Source organism: Canis lupus, chromosome 7, assembly GCF_048164855.1.
Source record: "Canis lupus baileyi chromosome 7, mCanLup2.hap1, whole genome shotgun sequence".
NCBI lineage: Eukaryota > Metazoa > Chordata > Mammalia > Carnivora > Canidae > Canis > Canis lupus.
The window spans coordinates 35,271,426-35,299,379 of NC_132844.1; the positions used below are offsets into that span (position 1 = coordinate 35,271,426).

At 33.3% G+C, this 27,954-nt stretch overlaps 1 protein-coding gene and 1 non-coding gene across 14 annotated transcripts in view; both read right to left on the reverse strand.

Moving 5' to 3' along the window:
• Positions 1-27,954, reverse strand: part of SENP6 (SUMO specific peptidase 6) — a 118,062-nt gene that overhangs the window by 44,813 nt on the left and 45,295 nt on the right. For 7 of the 13 annotated variants that reach the window (XM_072832307.1, XM_072832306.1, XM_072832304.1 and 4 more), the window contains 3 exons: positions 22,471-22,541; positions 8,850-8,995; positions 3,162-3,549 (listed from right to left, as the gene is read on the reverse strand). In XM_072832307.1, the coding sequence (XP_072688408.1) occupies positions 3,162-3,549; positions 8,850-8,995; positions 22,471-22,541 (605 nt within the window). The remainder of the gene's footprint in view (positions 1-3,161; positions 3,550-8,849; positions 8,996-22,470; positions 22,542-27,954) is intronic. The other 6 variants (XM_072832311.1, XM_072832310.1, XM_072832309.1 and 3 more) reach the window with 2 other exon arrangements.
• Positions 26,749-26,854, reverse strand: LOC140637434 (U6 spliceosomal RNA). Its single transcript, XR_012034547.1, has one exon. It is a non-coding gene; the product is annotated as a U6 spliceosomal RNA (small nuclear RNA).

Genomic DNA, 27,954 nt, shown 5'->3' on the forward strand with positions numbered 1-27,954 from the left:
GAGGAGGTAGTGGTCTACAAAGTGATGGCACCTTGATCTTGGACTTCTAAGCCTCCAGAACTGTGAGAAAATAAATTTTTGTTGTTTAAGCTACTCAGTCTATGGTATTCTGTTATGGCAACCCAAACACACTAATACAGGATCTTTGAACTTATATTCTATCTTATTCCTATAGATATCAGCACATCTTTCTTCTTACTTCATTCTGGGTTCTGTTCAAGCTACTTTATCAAAGGTGCCTATATTTTACCATCTACCTAAAATAGCATTTCCTCATCTCAACACCTAACAATTATCGCTCTCTATTCCTTGGATCTTGCTTCACTTTTCTATATAGAATTTATCACCACTACTTGAGACACTGTACACTTTATTATTTGACCATGCAGGACATAATGTTTCATGATAGTAAACTATTTTGATAGGAATATAAATTTAAGAATGATTAAGTATATAAGGAAAACAGACTTAGAATAAGAAAAAATCTGTTTTAATCTAAACTCCAACAATCCCTATGTATATAATATTGAGAAGTTAATCTCAAGCTTAGCTTGCCTCATTTATAAAATGAGATGTATTTGTGCCTACATCAGGATTTTAAAAATTATCACAAAGCAGGGCACATAAGCATTCAATAAATGTTATTTTTATTACTAATATAAAATGTTCTTAAAACATATTTCTCTATGTACTTTAGTGGGAAATGCTTAGTCTTCAATTGTTTTGTTTTTGTTTTTGTTTTTTGTGAGCAGGGGAGGGTGCAAAATTAATGCTTTTAATTCATAGTTGATACTGTCCTAGGCTGTGAATAGTAAATCACTTAAGACACCTCAAAAATCACATAAATTTGTTTTTTCACTCATCACCTTTGCCTTATTAAACTTCCAGTTGTCTCATCCGAGAAACCTCCTCAGAATGGTAAGTTTCTTATATGACATTTGGCTAATAGTACCCAGTAACTGCCTCATAAGTGAGAGTTCTCTTCATATCTAACCATTAAAATGTAAAAGCCTCAGTATTAGGAAAGATTCAAATGATATTAACAATATTTAATACTGTATTGATCTAACACTAAAATATACCATCAAATACCAACTCCACCATAATATCATAACAGAATGTTGGCTGGACACATCACACAGTAATCATTTTTTAAACTGAGTTTTTTTTTTAAAGATATAAGATTTTTTTAAAAGATATTTTAGAGAGAGTGCAGGGGCAGAGGAGGAGAGGGAGAGGAAGAGAGAATCTCAAGCAGACTCCAAGCTGAGTGTGGAGCCTGATGTGGGACTTAATGTCACAATCCTGAGATCATGACCTGAGTTGAAACCAAGAGTGGGACACTTGACCAACTAAGCCACCCAGGCACCCCTGAGTTCTTTTTGAAAAATAAGCTAATGTACTGGTATGAGCTAAGGTTTTCATATTGAATTGAATTAAAATTTAACGACCTATCTCCCAGGTTAAAAAATTCTTATAAATTTTATCCCCTTTTATTTATGTTTTCAAAGTCACGACTTGGAACCTAAGCAACCTCCAAAGATAACCAATGGAGAACTTTTTTTCTTTTGGGGGGGTTGAAGGGGGGATATCATTTAGAGCTAATTAAGTTATGATACCTTTTGTGACCTAATCAGTCCTATTACTGGTCTGTAGAAGACCTTTCTTTTTAGCTCCTGTGTCCTTTTGACATGTCCAGTCATTATTGACTGCTTCCAGGCTTCCTGATATGAGTGGATGATCTAGATCTATCTCATACACTCCTGCTCTGGACTTGGAATCAGCTATTTCTCTGAGAAGTTCTAGTTATTTTTATTGAGAAATGGTATTAAAAACATAAATATGGGAACTAGGATTGTTCATTTCTATTTAAGGAGAATATATGTAACAATCTTACACTATTATCTCCAACTCAAGTTTAAAATGAGATTTTTACTTCTCTGACTTTTGAACTCCTTTTCACCAACACTGAAAATCTCAGTTTCTGAAGACAATAATAATTGCTTATTTGCCTTAGCAATATATGTGTTTAAAAATAACAATACCAAAAAAATAACAATACCAATTTATTACTAACAATATTACTAAATACACTTAGGATTTCTGTGCAGTTCTGTTTGACCTTAAAATACATCACATTAATAATGTATAGCCACAATATTATTTTAATTTAAAATCATTTGAAATAATTCTTCTGTTTGTTGAATCCACCAACTAGATACATAAAAAGGTTCATTAGTTTCATCTTGGTTTTGATTATTTTTAACTTCCAATTTAATATTGTTTTATAATCATGAAAAATATTTACATGGTTCCAAAGTCAAATCTACAAAAAAAGAGTATGCATGGAAATATCTAACATCTATACCTAATTCCTACAATTTTTTTTCTCCCTTCTAACCAATTACTTTTTATAATTAGTTTTGGGTGTATCTCTACATTTAAAAAAAATCTCTATATTCATTCTCTCACCCTTCATAAAAAAAGAGCAGCATATTATTTACTCTTATTGGTACCTTACTTTATTCATGCTATTACAGATGTTAGAAATCACTCTGCAGAATTTTAAGTGAGATCTTTCTCTCCTTTTATACCTATGTATGCTATACGTTATTCAACTACTTTGTGACTGCTTCCAGTCTTTGGCTATGTATTACAAACAGGACTACATTTCACATACACATATATATGCACCTATGTCTAAAGGCAGGAAAAAGATTTAGGGGAAGAGTAAAAGCGGCAAGAGACTATTTTCACTGAGTCCTGTGTATCAAATATTTTACTTACGAGGAAGCTTAAATGTTATTTTATTTACTTCCTCAAAACACTGTCAGGCTGAAATTATCCATTTACAAATCAGAGAGATTAAATTAACTGGGCCAAAGTTTGAAAGTTGGGCATAACTGGCATTTTACCTATGACTGGGGACAAGGTCTGTGTTGTTTTTTTAACTATTTAAGATGGACAGGATGAGAACAAAGTCAGTTATTTTCCAACTACGTGGACAGTTTTAATCATCTACCCAAAAACATGTTAACATAACTGACACAAGAGATACCTATTAAAACTACACTTCTCAAATATGCTCATGCTCACAATAAAAATATATGTAAAAAATATTGGATTGATATAAATAATACTAAAGGGAGTAAAATACTTACTTGGATCATTTAGGTCTGACAGGCTTGTTTTCCTTTCTTTCAGGTTTGTGATTTTGGCTACTTTTGCCCTAGGTAAAATGACTTTCCCATTAGTCTGTAAATAATTCTGTCTACTATCATCACAATTCACAATAATATCAACTGGAATCTTTCCCACACTGTTGCCATAAAACTTCTTGGATGGTAATGCTGTGTTTTGTGACTTCTGTCCTCCAGAATTCTGATGAATTGATGTTCTTAATAATGGTCCAGGAGATTCACTCAAAGTTATAGCTTGTCTGCAATTTCTTTGCAAATCCTTAGGAAAAAGAATACCACAACTTTGGCATTTGGTCTGATTTTCCTTTTCTTTTCCACATTTTGGACAATATCCACACTGTTTAGAAACCTTAAGTTCCAAAAGAATAAAAAAAAAAAAACAAAAAAGACTTTGGCATTTTATTTCAACATCATGGAATAAAAAGACCTCAAAATTAAGTCTGTCACTCCCCATCATCACCAAGGCTACCACAAAATGCTAAATACTAAATACATCATGTTACTTGGGATTTAGCATCAGGATGCTAGAAGCAATTTTTAGGACCATCTAGTCCAGCAGTCTTCACACTGGACCAGTATACTACTCAAAGGCTACATAACAATTTTCTATGGCATACAGAGCATAAATAATCTTAATGGAATAAATATCTAAATCCTAATTTCCACATATCATTCCAAAACCGGACTTGATTATGCCTCTAATGGCAAGTTATCTCTTGCCAGAACTGTTCTCATGTTACAAAAAAAAAGAAAAGAAAAGAAAAAGATAAAAGAAAAGCTCAACTTCCATTTGAAATATTAAAACGGTATACGGCCCTGGAGTATAAAAACCACCAACCAAACCAAAGAATACTTTTAAATGCTGGAAGAAAGAATTCAATTCTAAATACTGGTTAACAAAAACTTTTACAAGACAATTGATTTCTAAGACAGTGCTTCAAAATATTTCAGGGGAAGCCTAATCTAGGTTACAATCATGAGATTAAAAATATTTTTTGATGATAGAGCTTCCTGTGATTTCGGGCATATAATTTTAGAGTTTAAAGATTCCTTTCATACTCATATACTTATTTATGTGAAAAAGGTTCTTTAGAACATATAAAGAAAAACATGAAGAAATGTTGAATCCTGTCTCAGAATGCAACATAATGTTTATTCATGGACATAGGAAGTAATTAGAAAATAGTCAATGTCTCTACTTAGAACATGCATTTCCAATTTTACTTTTATGTCAAATAATTACATATCAAACTATAACAGTTTTAATCAATAGTCTACAGTTAATAACCAAAATAACTGAAATTTTTTATAACACTTTGATCCCTATATCATGGGAAATAAGTGGATAAATACTTCTGTCAGTGAGATGATAGGAAAAGATCATAATTATCAAGTGCTATAGTTTTTTATGCTACCAGATCCATACGGAAGGAGAGTGAGCACTCTATTTTAAAATGTTACTCTTTTGACTGTGTCAACTATTGCAACCTATGTAATCAGTTAAACCTGAAACAGAAAATGTTGACTGTCAACTTAAAAATACATAAGAGAATATAGTTGTTTTAAAAAAGCCTTTTAGGTGACAGAAGTCATCAAGCAGTTATGGGAGGACTAACCAGTAAGTAGTAGTTATGATCACTTGCGTAAACATAAACTTCAAAATTCATTGAGCTAAATGCTTAAGTTCTATACATTTTATTCTATGTAAATTTATAACTCAAAAATACATAGAAAAAGTCTAAAAAGCCTACATAAAAACCACTGTTCTAGTCATATTTCTTTGTTTTAAAAATAGGAAACCTGACAAGAACTATTTACATGATCCACAACAAAGCCACTCTACTATACATGTTACCCATTCAAGAATTTATCCCAGATAACAACAAAGAATGAGAAACCAAGCTTCAACCAAGGCAAAGGTGAACTTAGTAGAGCATCAGCCTACTATCTCAGCAAAGGCAGATTAAAAAAAAATTTTTAAAAAGAGTGTCTTTTTCTTTACCAGTACATAGCAAAATTCAGTTATACTATTTGTGGAACCTAGGTGTATAAAGAATTTATTTTTCTCACAGCACTTTTGATATGGCCCTGTGTATTTAGGATGCACAGTTAACAGGTGAACTATGCAAACAACAACACAAATATGGTACAGATTATCTAACTCAAAATTTTCGCCTATTGTCATTAAGGGAAAGAAATAATAGTATAGTTGACCCTTAATTAACACAGGTTTGAACTGTACAGTTCCATTTATATAATGATCTTTTAACATAAATACAGTACAGTACTATAAATATATTTTCTCTCTTATAATTTTAACATGTTATTTTCTCTAACTTACTTTATAGTAAGAATGCAGTATATAACATGCAAAATATGTGTTAATTGTGTTGTTGGTAAGGCTTCTAGTTAACATTAGGCTATTAATAAAGTTTTGGGGGATATGAAAGTTATATGCAGATTTTCAACTGTTCAGGGATCAGTACTACTAGCTCCTGGGTTGAATGGTCAACTGTGTATTTAAATGAAATAATGCAATTATTCATTAATGAACTGCAAATGTTTGGCCATGTCCCACTGCAATTTTAAAAGGGAAACTCACAAATAAATTAGTTGTCCCCATCTATATATCACCCTGCAATAAAATATCTAATAATCTAAGAAAAATCTAAACCCCACTATTTTCACAATGATAATGATCAAGCTGGCTACTGAGTCCAATTTTTCATTGTCTGTAATAAAGATAAATAAGATATATTTCAATGAAAAAGAACCCTATGAAAAGGTGATACTTCCACATATTTCCCTTTATAAAATTGACATTAAACAGAAAAAAAGCATATACTATTAAAATTTCTAATATTAAAATACAGAATGAAATATATTGTGAGCTATTCTCATATGCCTTTTATCAGATTAGAAACAAATACCATGGAACTATTTGCAACAATTAAAAACGCTGATTAGCTGAACCAAATATAGTATTAAATTTTTCATGCTAAAAATTAGAGATTCAGAATTATATCAACCCAGCAATCTCAAAATTAGAATCTCAATACTGCTCAATTACTTTTAGTGAAGTGTATACGAAGTTGTATATTTCTATAACAATTTGTTAGATATAATTTCTTTTAGAAAACAAAGACTAATTAAAGTCTCATTTCCTCCTTTTGATAGGTAGACTTTTACAAAATAAAACAAATCCAAATCACTATGACATACTATCTGCCAAACTCTATAAATAATAACCAATTATACTTAATAGGAATGAACCTGTCTGATGAGATTTCGCTGAGATGTCATTTTTTAGTAAGATATATAATCTCATTAAAAATCAAAGACCATGTTTCCTTATAAGCAGTATGCTCTAGAGCGTAGCATTTCACAGACTACAGGTGTATTAAAAATTACAGAGGGTAGCTAGAAGCTATTCTTTATGTTCACTAAGAACAGAATAAGAACAATTGGCATGGAAGTAAAAAGTAAAAGAAAGATTTATTTTGGATGTCAAATTCTGAGGTTTTCAGCTGGCATCCCTACAGGAGGAAAGCATGGTATGTCTTGGGGAAGAGCTTTTGTGTCTTCTGATCCTTCTCTACCTGCATTGAGCAGTGGGTAAGGTAGTGGGGAAATGCCAGTATGGCCTAAGCCAAGCTTAGGCTGGCATGCCAGGAAAATAATCAGATAAAAACAACTCAGCCAATAAGTAAATATACCAGACATGATGGGAGTCAGGCTTCTCAGAGAAGGAAGTTACAAACACACAAAGTGGAAAAGGCTAGGATAAACATTGGGGTAATACACTAGAATTGGAATTATCAGTGTGAATTCATGGACTTTTATTATTTTGGGGGTGGGGGGTGGCCTCAACTCAAGTTCAAGGCAGCTCCAGACAAATTCATAGATTTTTAACATGTACTAAATACTAACATATAAATACACATATATTAACTAGTTTTGTTCAATAAGAGGACATATAAACATGATACCAAGTAGCAATGAGCATAACTAATGCTCAAATATCGTCCCCCCATTTAGAGGAACAATGGCTCCTTGGAGAAATGCATGACTCCAGAGTCGAGGCGGAGAAAATACAAAAGTCTAGAACACCTGTTTACATAAAAAATTAAGGGGAAGTACTCAAAAGAATGATGTGGATACGTCAAAAAGAAAGAGAAGCCAGCTTAAAAAACTTCCCAGGGGCTAGGATGGGACAATTTGAGCATCAAAATATTAAGTCACAGAATACAACTTTTTTGAGTAAGAATCCATGTTATTAACGTTATCTATATTTCAATTAAAAAAGAATCTATATATCTGATATATAGATATAAGGGAATATATAGTAAATATAAAGAAACCTTCTACCTTATAGTAGATCATACTTCATTCATGAGCTACTTACTGTAAGGCATTATACCTTAAGGTAAGGTAAGTACCTTAAGGTAAGTACCTCATCTTATTAGTAATTAAGTACTTTAGATTACCTCATCTTATTAGTAATTAAGAAATACCTAGTAACTTACTTTACAGTGGACAAATCTAGGAAAGTACAGTTTTGTTTTGTTTTTTAATTTACTTATTTGAGAAAGAGTACAAGCAAGAGGAGAAGCAGAGGGAAAGGGAAGAGCAGACTCCCAGCTGAGCAGAGAACGCCATGCAGGGCTTGATCCCAGGACCCTGAAATCATGATCTGAGCCAAAGGCAGATGCTTAACAGATTGAGCCACCCAGGTACCCTTAGAAAGTCCATCTTAAGATAAAAGTTTTAATGTGAAAATCAATGTTATGTGCATTCCGATATGATGCAATGGTAAGATTATAGAATCACTTTGGAGGATTCTGGAAAAATGCATAAATCATAAAGAAACATCATACTCCCCACAAGGTAGGGAGAATCAAGTATCAAGGTGATGAAAGACATGGAAGGACTAAGGAATTATTCCAGATTTAAGACAACTAAGGATCGTAACAAATATAACACAATCCTGAATTGGATCCTGTTCTGACAAAGGACATTAATTAGGTGAAATTTGAATAGTTTGTGGATTAGGCAGTAATTTTGGATCCATGTCAATTTTTAAATTTTGACAGTTGCACTCTGGTTATATATAAAAATGCCTCCTCTCCACCCCACCCCCACCTCTTTTAAGGAAACATGAACTAAAGTATAGTGATAAATGGGTATCATGTCTGTTACTTATATTCAAATGGTGCAGAAATGCATGCGTGCACGTGCACACACACACACACACACACACACACAGAAGGTAGAAGGAAGACAGAGGGAGGGAGAACAATATATCAAATGTGGAAAACTGGGGAATCTAATAGAAGAGTATACGGATAGTCCTTTTATGATTTATTTTTTTTGTAAATTTTAAATTATTTCAAAATATTTCTGGTTTGAGAGGTATTATTTGGAGTATGCTGCAGGCAGGCACTGCTAAATTCTTTTCAGAAAATATGTGTTCTACATTTTCAACAGTGAAAAAAATGACATAATGAAGGCAGAAAAGTTTGCTTAAAGAACTTTTCTACGTCTTTTCTAGTCCTGTAAGAAAAGGTCACCTAGAATTTAGTAAGTACTAAAGATAATATTGATAAAAATACCAACTCATTAGCAACCAAGAATAATTTCTCCACCCACCTCTAAATCAGTTAAACATTTTTTTGAAGCAGGAGACAGAGGAGGTGGAGACTGATAGGTACTACTGTGACGTTTCTGCGGTACTTTCCTTTTAACTTCAGACTCCAGGTGTGATTCAGACTCCTCAGTTTTCTTCATTACACGATCTAAAGGAAGGAGAAAAAAAAATAAAAGTACCCAATTAAATTTTATAAATTCCCCATGATCTTTGCTATAAACAACGCTAATTTATATTATCAAATTATTTTATTTTGGTCAAAATAAATTAACATCACAACATATAATAAAGAGTAACCAAAAAAAAAAAGAGTAACCAAAGCTTGGGAGCAGGGAAAGATGGCTGAGTAAGAGGATCCTGAACTCACTTCCTCCCTTGGACACTGAGGCTACAATTACATATAATGCAATTCACTCTGAAAATGACCTGAAGATTACCAAAACAGATCTTCCGCAGTTAAAAAAAATAAAGGAAAAGGCACATTGAGGGACAGAGATGCAGTCAGGAACCAAATCTCCTGCAGGCAACCGAAAAGTGGGAGGGCTATCAGAGGCCTGGAGGTCCTCCTAGTGGGGGGATCAAGTTAGGCACCCTGACTCTGAGAATCACACCAAGAAGACAAGCCACCATAACACCTGGCTTTGAAAATCAGCAGGGATTAACTCCAAGAGCTTTGAAAATCAGTAGGCCTTAACTCTGGGAAAGCTGGAGGGCTATTAAAAATATATATATATATTCTGCTATTAAAGGGCCAGTGCATTATATCACTTAGTCCTAGACCCAGAACAGAAGCAGCACTTTGAAAAGTACCTGAGTTATACATGAAAGAGATTCACTGACTTAGTTTAAGGCATGTGTAAACAAAGAGGTTTCTTTCTCTAAGAACAGAAATGCTGGGAAGCACCATTTTTTGCCCTTCTTCAGCCTATCTGACCAGACACTTACAGGTACCAGTTTTGACACAACCTATCTAACTTACTAGCACTGCTTACCCCTTCCCAGCATTCACCTGTGAGCCCACCTCCCTCAAGCAGCCAAACTCCATGGGAGCCTCAAAAGCAACTCCCACAACACCACACCCAGTGAGCAACCCCTCAGGGATGCTGCCCCTCCTATAAGCACACTCACAGCAGCTGCAGCTGGACCTCTCAGCCAGGTGTGCCAAGAGCTAACTGCCTACCCATCAGCAAGACCACCACAGCTACAGCCAGGCTTCAGCCAGGCGCGCTGACCACTGTACCTTATAGAAGTCATGGTTTAGTCAAAACAGGCAGGTGCACACACAACCTACACAGCAGATACCTCTGGAGCATCTGTCTAGTGACTAGGGAAGAGTGTGCTATCTGACCTCATAGGATGCCTTCTACATTAGACTACTGCTTTCAGATCAGAAATAACTGACCTACCCAATACATAGAAACAGTCAGAAAAATGAAGACACAGTGAGATATATTCCAAATGAAAGGAATAAGACAAAAATAAAAAAAAAATTAAAAAAAGAACTAAACAAAATGGAGATACACAATTTACCCAATGAAGAATTCAAAGTAATGGTCATAATGAGGCTCACCAGACATGAAAAAAGAGTAGATGAACAAAATAACAACTTTGATATAGTGATAAATTTTAAAAAGAGCCAATCAAGAGTTGAAGAATACAATAACAGAAATTAAAAATACACTAGAAGGAATCAACAGCAGATTAGAGAATGCAGAAGAATGGATGAACAATCTGGAAGATATGTTAATGCGAAGTACTCAAGCTTAACAGTGAAAATCATTTCAAAAAAAAAAAAAGAAGAAGAAGACAGGTAAAAGAACCTCTGGGACAACATCAAGTATGCAATGCGAACATCCACATTATAGGGGTCCCAGGAGAAAAAGGGGTAGATAATTTAATCAAAGAAATAATGACTGAAAATTTCCCTAACCTAGGGAAGGAAACAGACATCCAGGTCCAGAAGCATAGAAAGCCCCAAACAAGATAAGCCCAAGGAGGTTCACAACAAAATATATAATAAAATGTCAAAGATTAAAGATAAAGTGAGACTATTAAAAGCAGCAAGAGAAAAGCAAACAGTTATGTGAGAGGGAAACCACACAAGGCTATCAGTTGATTTTTCAGCAGAGACTTTGCAGCATAGAAGGGAGTAGTATCATATATTCAAAGTGCTGAAAGGAAAAAACCCACAACCAAGAATACTCTACCAGGCAAGATACACATTCAGAATTGAAGGAAAACTAAAGAGCTTCCTAGACAAACACAAGATAAAGAAGTTCATCATTGCTGAACTACCTTACAAGAAATGTTAAGGGGTATCTTTTTTTTTTTTTAGATTTTAATTTTATTATTTACTGAGAGAGAGAGAGAGCGCGCGCGCACGAAAACATAAGAGAAAGTATGAGCAGGGGAAGGGGCAAAGGGAAAGGCAAAAGCAGGCTCCCCACTGAGCAGGGAGCCTGACACAGGACTTGATCCCTGGACCCCAGGATCACAACTTGAGCCAAAGGCAGACAGCAGATGCTTAACTGACTGAGCCATGCAGATACCCTGTAGGGGGACATCTTTTTTTTTTTTAAGATTTTATTTATTTATTCATGAGAGACAGAGAAAGAGGCAGTGACAGAGGCAGAGGGAGAAGCAGGCTCCTTGCAGGGAGCCCGATGTGGGACTCGATCCTGGTACTCCAGGATAATGCCCTGACCCCAAGGCAGATGCTTAACCACTGAGCCACCCAGGCATCCCAAGGGGACATCTTTAAGCAGAAAGAGAAAACTATGGAAAGAAATCTTACCACTAAAGCAAACATACTGTAAAGGTAGTAGATCATGTATGAAACTAGTATGAGGTTAAAAGGCAAAAGTAGTAAAATCAACTATTTCTACAAAAATTAAAGAATACACAAAATAAAAAGACATAAAATAACATCACTTATATAAAATGTGGGAGGAAGGAGTAAAACAGTAGTGTGCTTAGGATGTGTTTGAACTTAAGCAACCATCAATTTAATATAGACTGCTAAATACATAGAATATTACACATAGGGGATCCCTGGGTGGCTCAGAGGTTTAGCGCCTGCCTTTGGCCCAAGGTGTGATCCTGGAGTCCCGGGATCAAGTCCCGTGTCGGGATCCCTGCATGGAAGCAGGCTGATTCTCCCCCTCTGCCTGTGTCTCTGCCTCTCTCTCTCTATGTCTACCATGAATAAATAAAAAATTTAAAAAAAATTATACATAAACCTTATAACCACCAACCAAATACCTACAATAAATATACAAAAACTATAAAGGAATCCAAGCATAGCACAAAAGAAAGTCATCAAATCACAGGGAAGAGAGTAAGAGAAAAGAACAGAGAACAATTATACCAAAACCAAAAAACAATGAACGTAATGACAGTAAGTACATACCTATCAATAATTACTATAAATGGACTAAATATTCCAAAAAATAGGACATACGGTGGCTAAGTGGATAAAAAAACTAGACCCATCTATATGCTACCTATAAGAGACTCACTTCAGACCTGAAGCCACATACAGCCTGTTAAGTGGAAGGAGAGAAAAAGATATTCCATGCAAATGGAATTGAAAAAAAGGCTGGGATATAGCAATACTTATATCAGGCATAATACACTTTAAAATACAGACTGTACCAAAAGACAACAAAGGGAGTTAAATAATGATAAAAGATCAATTCAAGAAGAGGATATACCAATTGTAAGTATCTGTGCGCCCAACGCAGGAGTATCTAAATACATAAAGCAAATATTAACAGACATAAAGGGAGAAATTGACAGTAAAACAATAATAGTAGGGGGCTTTTAACAACCCACTCATATCAATAGATAGATCATCCAAATGTAAAGTCAATAAGGAAACAGTGGCCTTAAATACCATATTTAGATGGAATTAACACATAAATACCAAACATTTCATCCCCAAACAGAAGAACACACATTTTTTTCAAGTGAACATGGAACATTCTCCAAATGAGATCAATTGTTAGGCCACAAAATGAGTCTCAAAAAATCTAAAAAGCATCTTTTCCGACCACAGCAGTATGAAGTTAGAAATCAATCACAAGAGAAAAACTGAAGAGAAAAAACCCCACCACCATCCCCAAAACACATGAAAGCTAACAACATGTTATTAAACAATCAATGGGTCAATGAAGAAATTAAAGAGGAAATTTAAAAAATACTTGGAGACAAATGAAAACCGAAAACACAATGGTTCAAAAACTTTGGGACAGGGGCACCTGGGTAGTGAAGTCGGTCGAGCATCCCACTCTTGGTTTTGGCTCAGGTTGTGATCTCAGGGTTGTGGAATCAAGCCCCATGTTGGGCTCTGCATTCAGCAGAGTAGGCTTGGGATTCTCTCTTCCTCTGCCCCTCCCCCATGCTCACACGTGTGTGAATGTTTTCTCACCCTCTCTCCCGCAAATAAACAAATCTTAAAAACAACAACAACAACTCTGGGATAGATCAAAGCAATTCTAAGAAGGAAGTTTAAAGAGATACATGCCTACCTCAAAAAAATAAGAAAAATCTCAAATAAGCAAATGTACCTTTACACATCAAGGAACTAGAAAAAGAAGAACAAAGCCTAAAATTAATAGAAAAAGGAAAATAGGGATCCTTGGGTGGCGCAGCGGTTTAGCGCTTGCCTTTGGCCCAGGGCACGATCCTGCAGACCCGGGATCGAATCCCATGTCGGGCTCCCGGTGCATGGAGCCTGCTTCTCCCTCTGCCTATGTCTCTGCCCCTCTCTCTCTCTCTCTCTCTCTCTCTGTGTGTGTGTGTGACTATCATAAATAAATAAATAAAATTATAAAAAAAAAGAAAAAGGAAAATAATGAAAAGTAGAGTAGAAACAAATGAAAGAGATTAAAGAAACAATAAAAAAGAAATGAAACCAACAGTAATTCTTCGAAGTTAAAAAAAATTGAACCTTTAGCCAGATTCACTACAAAAAAGAGCATTTAAAATCAGAAGTAAAAAAAAGTAAAAAATAAAATCAGAAAAGAGAAGTTACAACTGACACCACAGAAATACAAAGAATTATAAGAAACTATGAAAAATTATATGCCAATAAGTTGGAAAACTAGCAGAAATAGATAATTTCTAGAAACCTACAGTTTTCCAAGACTGAATCAGGAAGAAACAGAAAATATGAACAAACCAACTACTACTAATGAAATAAAATTTTTCATCAAAACATCCAACAAACAAAAGTCTAGGACCAGAGAGCTTCACAGGTGAATTCTACCAAACATTAATATCTATCCTTTTCAAATTCTTCTACAAACACAAAAGAGGAAGAAATGTTTCCAAATTCATTCTACAAAATCAGCATTACCCTGCCAAAATCAAACAAAAATATTAAAAAAAGAAAATTATATATCAACATGCCTGATGAATACAGATAGAAAATTCCTCAATATTAGCAAATTGAATTGAACAATACATTAAAGAATCACTCACTACAATCAAGTGGGGCTTATTCCAAGGATGAAAGGACAGTTCAATATCCACAAATCAATGTGCTACATTAACAAAGTAAAGGATAAAAATCACGTGTTCATCTCAGTAGATGTAAAAAAGCATTTGACAAAATTCAGTATTTATTCATAATGAAGACTCCTAAAAGTGAGTTTAGAAGGAACATACCTCAACATAATAAATGCCACATACGACAAACGCACAGCCAACATCATACTCAATAGTGAGAAGCTAAAAGCTTTTTTCTGAAAACAACGATGTCCACTCTCACCACTTTTATTTAACATAGGACTGGAAGTCCCTAGCTACAACAATCTGAAAAGAAAAAAACTGTAAGGCAACCAAATTAGTAAGGTAGTAAAACTGTCATTATTTGCAGATGACATGATACTACATTTAGAAAATCCTAAAGAGTCCACCAAAAAACTATCAGAATAAATGAATTCAGTAATGTTGTAGAATAAAACATTAATATACAAAAATGAATTGGTTTTCTGTACACAAATAACCTAAGCAGAAATGTTTTAATAATCCCATTTACAATTACACCAAGAAGAGTAATATAACTACAAATAAATTTAGTGAAGTAGGTGAGACACTTGTACTGTGAAAACTAACACACTGATGAGAGAAACTGAAGATGACAAAAATAAATGGAAAGATGTATCATACTACCTAAAGCAATCTACAGATTCATTGCACTTCCAATTGAAACACCAACAATATTTTTCACAGAACTAGGCCAAATAACCCTAAGATTTGCATGGAACCACAAAAGACTCTGAATAACCAAAGTAATCTTGACAAAGAAGAAAGTTGGAGATATACAATCTCAGATTTCAAACTATCCTACAAACCTATAGTAATTAAAACAGTATAATAATGGCACAAAAACTGGTATATAAAGCAATGGAACAAAATGGAGAGCCCAGAAATAAACCCACACTTAATATGGTCAATTAATCTACAAAAAGGAGGCAAGAATATAAAAGAGGGAAAAAACAGTCTCTTCAATAAATGGTGCTAGAAAAATTGGACAACAGTCACATGGCAAAGAACAAAACTGAATCACTTTCTTTGGGGGGGAGGGTATATTTTTTAATTGGAGTTTGATTTGCCCTGAACCACTTTCTAACACCATACACAAAAATAAACTCAAAATGGATTCAAGACCTACATGTAAGACCTGAAACCATACAACTCCTAAAATAAAACACAGACAGTAAACTCAGCTGAACATCAGCCTTAGCAGTATTTTTCTGTATGTCTTCTCAGGCAAGGGAAATAAAAACAAAAATAAATAATTGGGACTATAAAAACTTTTGCACGGCAAAGAAAACCATCAACAAAACTAAAAGAAAACAGACCAAATAGGAGAAGGTATTTGCAAATGATATTATCTGATAGGGGATTAATATCCAAAATATATAAAGAATTTATACAACTCAAAAACAATCCAATTAAAAAATGGGCAGACAATCTAAATAGACATTTTTCAAAGACAGACACATGAGAAGATAGATCAACATTACTAATCACCAGGGAAATGCAAATCAAAACCACAATGAGGTATCATCCTACATGCCAGTCACAGTGGCTAAAAAAGATAAGAAATAACAAGTGTTGATGAGGATGAGGAGAAAAGGGAATCCTTGCTCCCTGTGAGTGGGAATGTGGGAATGTAAACTGGTATAGCCTCTATGGAAAACTATAGTTTTGAGGAACTATAGAAGTTCCTCAAAAAAATTAATAAGTAGAAATATCACAGGATCCAGTAATTCCACTACTGGATATTTACCCAAAGAAGTAAAAAAAAAAAAAAAAAAAAAACACAACTAACTTGAAATGATATTTCCATCCCTATGTTCACACACACACACACACACACACACACACACACACACAGGAATATTACTGAGCCATAAAAAATGAAATTTTGCCATTTGTGACAACATGAACTTATTATGCTAAGCAAAAGAAACAGAAAGACCTTATAATTTCACTTATGTGTGGAATCTAAAAATAAAACAAACAAAAAGCAGAAAGAGACCTATAAATACAGAAAATACACTGATGGTGGCCTAGAGGGAGGAAGGGTAGCCAAAATGAGGAAAGAGGAGTAGGGGACACAGGCTTCCAGTTATGGAATGAGTAAGTCCCAAGGATAAAAGACACAGCATAGAAAATATAGTCAATGATACTGTAATTGTGTTGTATGGTGACAGATGGTAGCTACACTTGTGATGAGCACAGCATAATTTACAGAGTCATTGAATGTGGTATTTTATGTCAACCATACTTCAGTAAAAAATAGTATTACTAAAAGAATGGCTAGAACTTTAAGTTGTAACCTGTAGTCATGTCCTGATAGCTCTAGTCTGCTTTTCATTACTCACCAGGATCTCCACACAAACTGTGGACCACTTTTGTTAACTGTACTAATATTCTCTTCAGCTTGTTCTATGTTACTAAGGCAGCAGAATTTCAGTACTTTTCACACTGAATCCATCAATCAACTGAATCAATCTCTCTCTCTCTCACACACACACACAAATGCACTCCTTTTTCTTAGTTACTCTTCTTAGATTAGTAATGAGAGAGGTGCCTGAATGGCTCAGTTGGTTAAGTGTTGAAATCTTGGTTTTGGCTCAGGTCGTGATCTCAGGGTCATGGGATTGAGCCCTGCAATGGGCTTCGAGAACCTCTGCCCCTCCCTCCCCACTAAAACAAAAAATGATTAGTAAGGAGAAAAAATTTTAATTCAAACATTGGTTACAACTGTTTAAATGAAGGCAACTAAACTAATATGCAGCCTAATGGTTTTTTATGTTCAAGAAATACAAAAGGACTTTCCTCATTATTTTTCAATATATATTTAATAATTTTCATTAAGGATTTAATTAGAATTTTAAGTGACTAAATGAACATCAAAAACAGAATTTAACATTTATTACAATCTGATTTTATCAGCAAAGATTTAAGTATGCAAGAAGACAAAATATGTTTCCAAAACACAAGTTAATGAATCTATAAATCAAAATGTTCCACCTGCATAATCTCAAGTTTGTTAAATATTTCCATATTCCTATCCTCAATATCCTCATATCTTTTAATTTTTTAAATAAGTAGATTATCTGCACACAGAAATAAAGTTATGTAATATTTCTGACTTGATATACAATATTGTGTTAAGAAACCTATATAATTATTCTTGTTATTGTAATCACACAGAATTGCATCAAGTGAATTCTATCTTCTCAGCCTTTGGACAGTTCAAGCACATTTACTTTCCTGGACATCAAAGCTGAAATATAAATAATAGTTAAGTTCTCCTTGTACCTCTTTCCTCACATTCAAGGAATTCTACTAACAGCTCTTAAATTCATTTCTTTTATTCCAACAACACTGCCACTACATTTCAGATGTGTAAGTCTTGCCTAGATTGATTTTCCTCACCCCAAATAAGCTTGGTTTAAATGCCTCCCCCCTACTGCCAAAGTGACCTAACAAAAAATAATATGACTATCATCCTAATGCTTAAAATCTTTCAATGATTCTAGTATCTAAGGAAAAAATTCAGAACCACATCTTTTCACAAGCAAGTCTGTGTTGATGTTTCAGGCTTCCAAACGAGCTGCACCTCAAAGAGATACATTTTTCCAGAGTGTTTTTTTTCCTTTCACTCTCTCATATATATTGCTGTTCTCTACACTAATAAAGCTTTCCCTATTTATCTAAGTAAATTCAAACCATTCTTTGTTAAGAAGCTGCATCTGCCTCACACTAAGCATGAATAAGCAATATCTAGAACTTCCACAGCATATTATCTGTACTTCTATTAGCACCTCATTTTATTTCACTGTTAGGATTTGTACTGATTCTTCATCTCATTGTAATAAATGTCAGCTCTGAAAGAGCAGAAATTATGTTTTAGGCATGTGTTCTCCCAGTGTCTAGAAACAGCACGAGCTGAGGGCTCGAAAAACGTTTACTGGATTAATGAATCACATTACAAAAGATAAAAACTATATGACATACTTTAAAAAGATGAAATTACAAGAGTGGAATAAATGCTATTACTATGTCATCACTGAAAATGCCTTAACTTTGCTGCACAGTGATACTAATTTACTAGCAGATCTGATTCACTTTTTTGAGAATTTATCCATGATATTACTAATATCTTGGAAATATTTACTCTAAGGATAGTGACAGAATACAAATTGTCTTTATTCTGGTCAGGTATTTGCTTTTAAATTATTTTTACAGTCTTTCAAAAGAGAAAGACAAGCCAGAATAACAGCTGGTTTTCTCCATCATGTAGCTGCCACCTTGACTAATTTTTCAGTATAAAGTAAAACTAAAGTCATGTATTACATTCTCATTACAATCTCCTTAAAAAAAATCACTTTTGATTATGCTAAATAAGTGATAAGCAGGCAAAGGCCACAATAAATAGACATTAATAAAAGAAATTCAAACGGCCTTCGTAATGCTTCACCAATAATGAAGGAAACGTGGAAAAACAAATACTATTTCCCTATCAGACTCCCAATGCCTAACTGAATGATAATAGCTAATGTTGCTGAGGAGTGTGGAAAAAAAAAAAAAAAAGAACAACAACACAGGAATACTCAAATACTGTTTGTTGGGAGCTGACACACCCTTTTAAAGAAGGCCATTTGGCAGTAACATATCAAAAGTCTTCAAAACGTGTATAACATTTGTCCCTATAATTTATTTCTAGGGATTTAATCTAAAAAAATAATAGATTCAATATATAAGATGCATATGCTAGATTCTTAATTGTAATATATATAGTATCAAACCACTGAAAACAACCTAATCACGATACATAAATATAGTGGTTGGTCACTACTCATTAAAAAGTAATTACAGAGATTTGGATATATTAGTTTGTAAAGAAGTCCACCAAAACTAAACATCCATTTGATTCTTGGGCTTCTTTCGATTGTGTTTCCCAGACTGGTTTTTCCCTGATATTCCATTATCTTTTAATGAGAGTATAGAAACCAGATTGATATCACAACAAAGTCAAAAAGCAAGTTATAGAATATTATATATAGCATAAATGTTTTTTAATAAAATGTATAAGCACAGAAAAAACTTGGGAAGTTATATATTAAGATGCTAATGGAAGACACACACAGACTGGTTAAGAATGACAGTATATTTTCTCCTACACATGGGTTAAATAGTGTAAATCAGATATTTAAGTTGTAATCATAATGTAATTAAGAATATAACTAAATGTTCAATGTCTATTAATTCTCTTTGACAAGAACACAAACAGAAAAGAAATAAGAGATCTTAACTTATAGCTCTATAGTTGTTGTTATTCTGTATATTTAGAAAAATACAAAAACAACACCAAACAAATGAAGCAACAAACTATGTGATCTGACCAAAATTTAAATTTTTTTTTAAATTTATTTATGATAGTCACACAGAGAGAGAGAGAGAGAGAGAGAGAGAGGCAGAGGGAGAAGCAGGCTCCATGCACCGGGAGCCCGATGCGGGACTCGATCCCGGGTCTCCAGGATCGCGCCCTGGGCCAAAGGCAGGCGCCAAACCGCTGCGCCACCCAGGGATCCCCTGACCAAAATTTATACTTAATAGTTTACAAGCTTTAATTTTAATCCCAGAAAACTGCTTGTCAATGCTACTAAGTGCTGATATATGACTGTAACTTATCAAAATTTATAGTCTTTTAAATGCAAAATAAAGGGGAAAAATCATCTTAGATGTTAAGAACTATAAAAAGACAGTGAGTTATTTCTTTTTAGAACATTATTCCAGGTGCTATGCCAGCAACTACAAATCCTGGAGTGTGAACTCTCAATGCTTTCTCTTGTTGTTGTTGTCTTTAACTCTGAATGTTTTAAAAAATATATCCAAAGGAAATCCTAAAATAAAATGCAATCTTCATGCAACAATATATGCAATATTATAACATTGTTATTCACCCTGTACTTAAGTTCACATGTACCTAACCCAATACAAGTGACAAAGTTCATGAGTTAAATATACCAAGTGTATTTTACCTGAGCCCACAGCTAGAAATAATCAAATAAATAAGAGAGAAGGTACTGCTTTTCCCTACACAATAATTCCCATTAATAAATGTAAAAGAAGAAGAAAATAGAAATTTATCATTAGATAAACACCATGTAATAATAGTTACTTACCAGCAAGATCCACCAATGGATGCTAAAGTGAGTGGGTGAAAGCTTAAGAAAAAACGGGGTATTTGCATAGTCTCAGAGTATCTTCTCAAGATCTTTATTAAATACAAAGAAAAAAATATTTTTTCCAGTGGAGAAACCCAGCAGAAACTATCTAACTCCATGAGATAGTAGTTAACATAGAAAGACATCAACATCACTCTTGATGTTATGTGTTTTAAAAAGACACATCACTTTTGTGTCTTTCCAAAATGCATAGCTTCAACCTAATCGTAAGACATCACATAAACTCAAATTGAGAGGCATTCTATGAAGTAACCGACCATTACTCTTCAAAACTGTCAGACAAACTTAAAGACATGACAAATAATGTAGTATGAAATGCCAAACTAGAATTTAGAGGAGAAAATGAGTATTAATGAAAAACTGGTGAAATAGCTTAAGAATGTTATACTGATGCCAATTTCTCAGTTTTGATAAATGTACTTCTGTGACTGTAAGATGTTACAACAGGGGAAGCTGGTAAAGGGTAAATGGGTACGCTGTACTGATTTTACAACTTTTGTCTAAGTCAAAAATGATTCAAAATTTTAAAAAAATGTAAACATTATTTTTATCTACTTAATGAATGTTGTCAAATAAACTTTAAAAATTATTTGTAACAAACCTGGGGCTGACTCGTATCTAAAACTAGAAGATAATATCACTTAACTTACCAAAATGCACTTGTGCAATAGGAATGATAATACCTATTATGCAGTTCTCCTCTGAGGAGTAGAAATAACTTTCTTTCTGATCTAGCAAGAAAACAGTAAAGCACAATGGTGGTATAGGCTTTTGCATTATCAGCTCCATGTCCCTGAGCAAACTGTCTAACTCTTCTGTGTTTCAGTTTCCTCTGTACACAATGCAGGTAAAGTTAAATTTAGCTTAAAGGATCCTGGATAATGAGCTAGGATAGAAGTAAATTATGAATACAAAGCATTTGACTCAGTATCCAGTACAAGAGTTCAAAAAAGATTTAAGGTATAACAGAATGAATGTTGAAGTGGGTAGTCATTATTAATAAATTTAATGTAGTGTCCATGTACTGCCAAATATAATTCACATACCTAACTGCCAAGTTATTAAGAAAGGATGAAGATAAATCTGGAATACTCTCTTCATAAAATAGGGATACATTTAATATACAAATAAAAGATTTCCACTCAGAGTAGCAAAGAATATGGGTGCTTTAAAAAACAAACTCTTAGCTACCAGGAAAACACAGCTGTTTAAATTAATTTTGGATAAAACCAGAAGTCCTGGTTTAAGCAAGAAAAGGCCTGGGACAAACAAGATAGACACACAGATTAAGAATCACTAGATAATAAAAATCAATTTGATAGTGAAACATTTTCCATAAATGTTATTTGCCTTTATTTTTGCACTAATATCAGTACATTAAAAGATTATTTCAATGAAAATAAAAATTTCTACCCACGACTATTTCCAACATCTACTATTAACCCAACTGCCCTAGGAATGGTCTCTTAAATTCAGTGGTTGCCTAATATATTCTAAATTTTAGGCTCATAACCATTTAAAATAAGAAAATTACATCATGAAAGATTATAATTATAATACAGTTCAACAAAACACAATTTTGAAGCTATAACCCATCTACAGTTCATACGTGGATCCTGAATTTAATGAAAATGCTAATTTAAAAAAAAGGTTTCACACTGTTATCTCCTGATTGTGCAACCACCCTGATAATTTCAGGTCACAAAAAATTTTAAGTAAGATTTCAAAATGCTTTTCTACATATATCTATTATACTTGGGAATATTCTAAAACCATCTCTATTTCTACCTTTCATACAACTATTTGAAACCCTTCACAGGTATCAACAAATAAAACTGTACACACTTACCAACACCTTGAGGCCGACTCAACCTTACAGAATTATTTTCAAATTTTTGGACATGAGGTGGGTATTCTTTCCTAAAAAAGGAAATTTATATAGCTTTATTCTAACAGAAAAAAATATTTTCAAAACGAAAAGGCTGAGGAAATACTTACAATATGTTTATTAAAAGAAAACAATAGCTTCTTTGCCACATAAAAAAAAGTGATACTATAAAATAAAACTGTATTATAAGATATACTAAAGCTTATTACATTGTAAGGTCTCTAAGAACAATGACCATATTTTATTTAGACTGTTAATCAAAGCCCATAGCAAGCAGATTTTCAAATACATAGTTAATAATAAATGAATCCAAATCATTGTCGCTTCAGAGTAGTCACCAAAGTTATATGGTGCACAAAACTTTAGTTTTCTTTTGGAATTATCTTCATAATCAATTCAAAAAACCACATAAAAAAGGAACATGTATTACTTCACTGTCACACATTTTCTAAATTTAAAAAATCAGCTTAATAATAACCAATTTGACCAATTTTGCTGTAAATGTTTTTAGTTATTCAAAAACAAGTCAATGACTAAAGGAATAAATGGCTATTGAGATACTGGTCTTGAGGACATTTCAAAGTCAACACAAAAAATGTTATGTACAAAACCAGAAATTATGAAGTATTTTAGTCTTGTACTATGACTATATTATGAAGATATAATAATACTTTAAAAACTTCTAAAAATATTCCCATCTTACTTAGCCAAGGAATTAAAAATAGAAGAAGCTATATTATTTGTAAACTCATACACATTAGCATTCAACACCTATGAGTATACAATTAAACAAAAACCATAAATAAATTTTTCTAAAAGAAATTTCATATTCTTAAGTTATAAAAATCAAAGCTCTCAAAAAAAAATATGGGAATGAAACAAGAAAATAGTTAAGAGTAGTGATAGTAGTGTCTTTACAATAGCAGTTAGCAATAGTGAGCATCATGTGCCAGGTACTATTCTAAGAGCTTTATAACTATTAAACAATCCTCACAATTACCTTATGAAGTATATACTATTATTAGCACTTTACAGATGAGACTGAGGCACAATAAGGTCAGTTAACTTGCCTATACTCACATAACTATTAAATAGCAATGTCAGAATCTGAAATCCAGCAAATTGCATCAATACTGTTAAGTAATAGAATTTTCATGATTATCAAGCAGCGTATTTGTACAACTGGGCAATTTCAACCATGAAAAAATTTTTAAAATTCATGAGGATAGGAGTTGTAAAGATGAGAATTTGCCTTAGAGATAATAGTACTACTAGCACTAATAAAGAAGGTAGGTTTTTAGCTAATTACACTAAACTTAAAAAATAAAACTCATGTTTTTATATTCCATACATTTTCATACCAAAGAGGATATAATGTAGTCTTATCTTTAACTCAAATAACCGTTTTTTTAAATCTCTAATTTTTATAACTCTTCACTTTGGAAAAATAAAGATACAAACTTTAAAAATGCAACAGAGGCAATGAATATGAAGCAAAGTATGATGATACGATCATGGTAAACTCTAAAAATTATTTTTAAAATAGTGTATAACACAAATAGTATACATTCTTAAATACTAAGGATTATCAACACAGAAAATAATTATTTGACAGAGAATGGGCACAAAATCTGAAAATACAGATATTTTGGATTTTGTTATTTTGAACCTGCTTATTCATTCTGGGGTATGCTACATATTCAGGTTTGTTCAGTAATAACTGACATAAGTCATTTAAGACAACAATCATACATGTGAAGGGACGGGTGAAACTGCTGCATTAAACACGCTGTATTCTTTGCAATTTTGACACAGTGCATTAAACTACATTTTGCTAATGAAGAACAAACACCACATATCATATAATCCATGACTATCATGTTTTATAATGTAGTGTTAATAAATTATTCTTCATATTTGGCAACATTTCCAGACCTATGGCCATATTAGTATTTTCTATGTGTTTCTCTATCTATATAAATAGGGAAAACTAATTTTTCTTTCCAAAATATGTATGAATAAATTATTGAAATAAAAGCATACCTTAAAATTTAATACAAGAATTTCAGGATGAAAGTAGTATTACTTTGACAAGAAAATTTTTGAAAACTTCCCAGCCACAAACTATCTTATATTCTGTAAAATTTAGTTTTTGAATCCTTAAGACTTCAGAACTCTCTTCCAACATGGCCGAAGACTCTCCAAACAAGACCACAGCCATCAGTCACAGACATGCTGTACCAAATTCACAGATCAACTAAAAATCCTCTTCAAGGCATTTGACCAAAATCCTTACCCAGGTTATGCTACCTACCAAACGAAGACTGGCTTTAAAAGTCAACACTGAAGAGTCTGGAATTCAGATTTGGTTTCAGAATCGAAGAGCTAGACACCAGTGCCAGAAAAAATCAGAACCCGATGAGGACTTAGAATCAAGCCAAGCCCAGGATCACCCTGAAGAGGATATTCAAAGTAGAGAAGACTTCCTCACAATTTACACCTTCATCGAGGCATTTACGGACAACCCTTGATAGCAGAGAGCAACTTGCTAAAGAAATTGGCATTCCAGAGAAATTTGGTTTCAAAATCGGAGATCTGGATTTCATGTCCAGAGGAAAAAGACCTGATGATGAAGACTTAGAACAGAGACAAAACCAGGAACAGGATCTCAGGGATGTGAGAGTTCAAGACTCCACACCCGTCGTGGCCTCGAACTCACCACCCCAAGATCAAGAGTCACATGCTCTACTACATGAGCCAGCCAGGTGCCCCTGAAGTAGGTATTTTAAAAAGTAAAATATTGTGGTCAAACAGGGATTCTTATAGGGAGTGTGGTAATTTTTAATACTCTAAAATTTCATACCCAATTAATAGTTATATTCCACAAAAATTAAAAGTAAAAAACTCTGTATTAAAAAAATAAACTTAAGCTTTTAAAAAATTTTGTTAGATGATCAAAAATCAAATTTTATGTTAATTTCTTGGTTTGTGGGTTCCATCACCCTACAGATAGGAAAATTTCAAACTCCAAACACGTATGAAGCCTAGGTTTCCTCAGTGGATATTTCTTTCTCACTTCAGATCAAGCAGAAGCATAGAAACTCCCTGTCATGTTATCTAGAAGGTAGGGTTTGTTTTTGGGGGTTTTATTGTTTTGTTTTGTGTTTTTGCTTGTGAGGGTTTATGTTTTGTGTAGAAGTTTAAAAAAAAAAAAAAAACTTCATGGACCCACACTTTGTAAGCTGCATAAAACAATTGGAAAGTTTTTTTTCTTCTGTGCAGAATACTTTAAATAACCTCAAAATGCTCTGCTTGTTAAAGCTTAGGCCTCAGCTCTGAAAGTTTTTTAAAATAGTTTAATTATGGAATAATTTTAGATTTGCAGAAAAGTTAAAAAATCAATTCAGAATTATATCCCTCGCCCAGTTTCTCCTAATGTTAGCACCTTCATCATTATACATATGTCAAAAAAGAAACCAACACCAGTATGCTATTAACTAAATATGCTAAACTTTATTTGAATTTCACCAACTATTCCACTAATATCCTTTTTTTGAACCAGAATCCAATCCAGGATTCACTGCTTTTAGTTGTATTGTCTTTCTAGCCTCCTCTGTTACCCAGTCTTATATGATCTCTCATGACCTTGGCATTCTGGAAGAGAATTATCAATTATTTTGTAGAATGCCCTTCAACCTGGGTCACTCTTAATGTTTTTCTCACAATTAGACAAAGGCTATATATTTGGGGGAAGGATATTGCAAATTTGAAGTGCTCTTCTCATCACATCATATCAGGAAGTATATAATAATATCATAAAATTTATCACTGGTGATGTTAACCTTCATTATTTGGTTAAGGTAGTGTTCAAGTTTCTCCATTCTAGAGTTACTATTTTTCTCTTTCTACACTCTATCTGCAAATAAACAAGTCAGTCCTGCACACAAAAGAGGTGAGGGTAAACTCCATTTCCTGAAATCTGGAGTATCTACACAAATTATTTAGAATTCTATAATAAACAGTTGTCCATTTCCTTCAATTCACTTTATGTAGCTTGTAAAACCCTAGGATAGCCGAGTAAATAAACGATTTACTCAATCACATCCTTTAGGTTATAATCCAATTGTTGAAGTTTTAGTCTTTGGGCACACTTTCAGTTGGCTCCTGTGTCCCCTTGATGTGGTATCATTTTTTTCTTTATTCTGGTACAAAATATATATATATAAACACAAAATTCACAGAAATATAGAATGCTTTGTAATCTACTTATTATCCTTATATAAGGGCCATAAAAATCTTTTCTGTAATGTTACAATTTTAGTACATGTGCTGTTGAGGCAAGGACCCTTTTGTTTTTTGAGTAGTTGCTTGGTTTCTAACACTAAAACACTTCACATTCATTTTGCGTTTTCCCTAACCCAAACCTAGAATCAGTCATTTCTCCACATTACTTTTATTAGAGAGTGGTATTAAAAGCCAGGATCTGGGTGCGGGGTTTTTGTTGTCTTGGTTTCTGCTGGATTTTAATGATAGCTCAATTTATTCTTTCCATTGCTCTACCTGATCCAAAAGACATGTATTTCTATAAAATCAATGTATTCATATTCAAATGTTAAAATTCATTAATCCAAACTGATGTTAAACTCATAAATCAGTCTAATTTTCCAAGAGATATATTTAAAATCTTCTACAGCTGGCCTCTAACTGGGAACTTAATACATTTTAAATATTTTAAGGAAATTTTAAATGAAGTTGTTATACTTTTATAGTCTATGCCCATTACAAAACTTGCTCCTTCATCCTATTTAGTACTAATCCTTAATTCTGTTTTTATTAAAATTATACTCATGTTTTCTGTTTGCTTCTTTTGTGATTCTAAACAGCCTTTTTACCTTACAGAATCTTACTTTATGTGTGATTCTTATAAACATAGTATAACTGGGTTTAATCCAAACAATTGGTCTTTTATTAAATATATTCAACCCGATCACAATTACTGTCACAGCTGACAGACTTGATGGTTTCCTTTCATCCTTCTTTACTGTCTGTTGTATAGATTTCTATTATTTCATCTCACAGAGCAAAATGTACTGATGCAAAAGTTCCTCTCACTTTATCTCCAACAAAGATAAACATAATTCTATATAAGAATCCAAGGGTTTCATGGGCTAGGTTCAACTTAAAGATAACTGCTGCTGAATAAAGCACTCGGGTATATTCATTATAAGGTATTTTATAAACAGTTGCTGCTTCATATCTGGTCTCTGCCAGTCATTTAGCACAAAAGTCTGAAAGAATTTGAAGATCTATTACTATTACAGAAATTTCAAATTTTACAATATGTAAGTCAGTTTTAAATAATTACCTCACTTGTTCCTCACAAATCTCCTTTAAAATGGGCAAATATTATCCCCATTTTACAGTAAGGCATGTGTCTAATGGTAT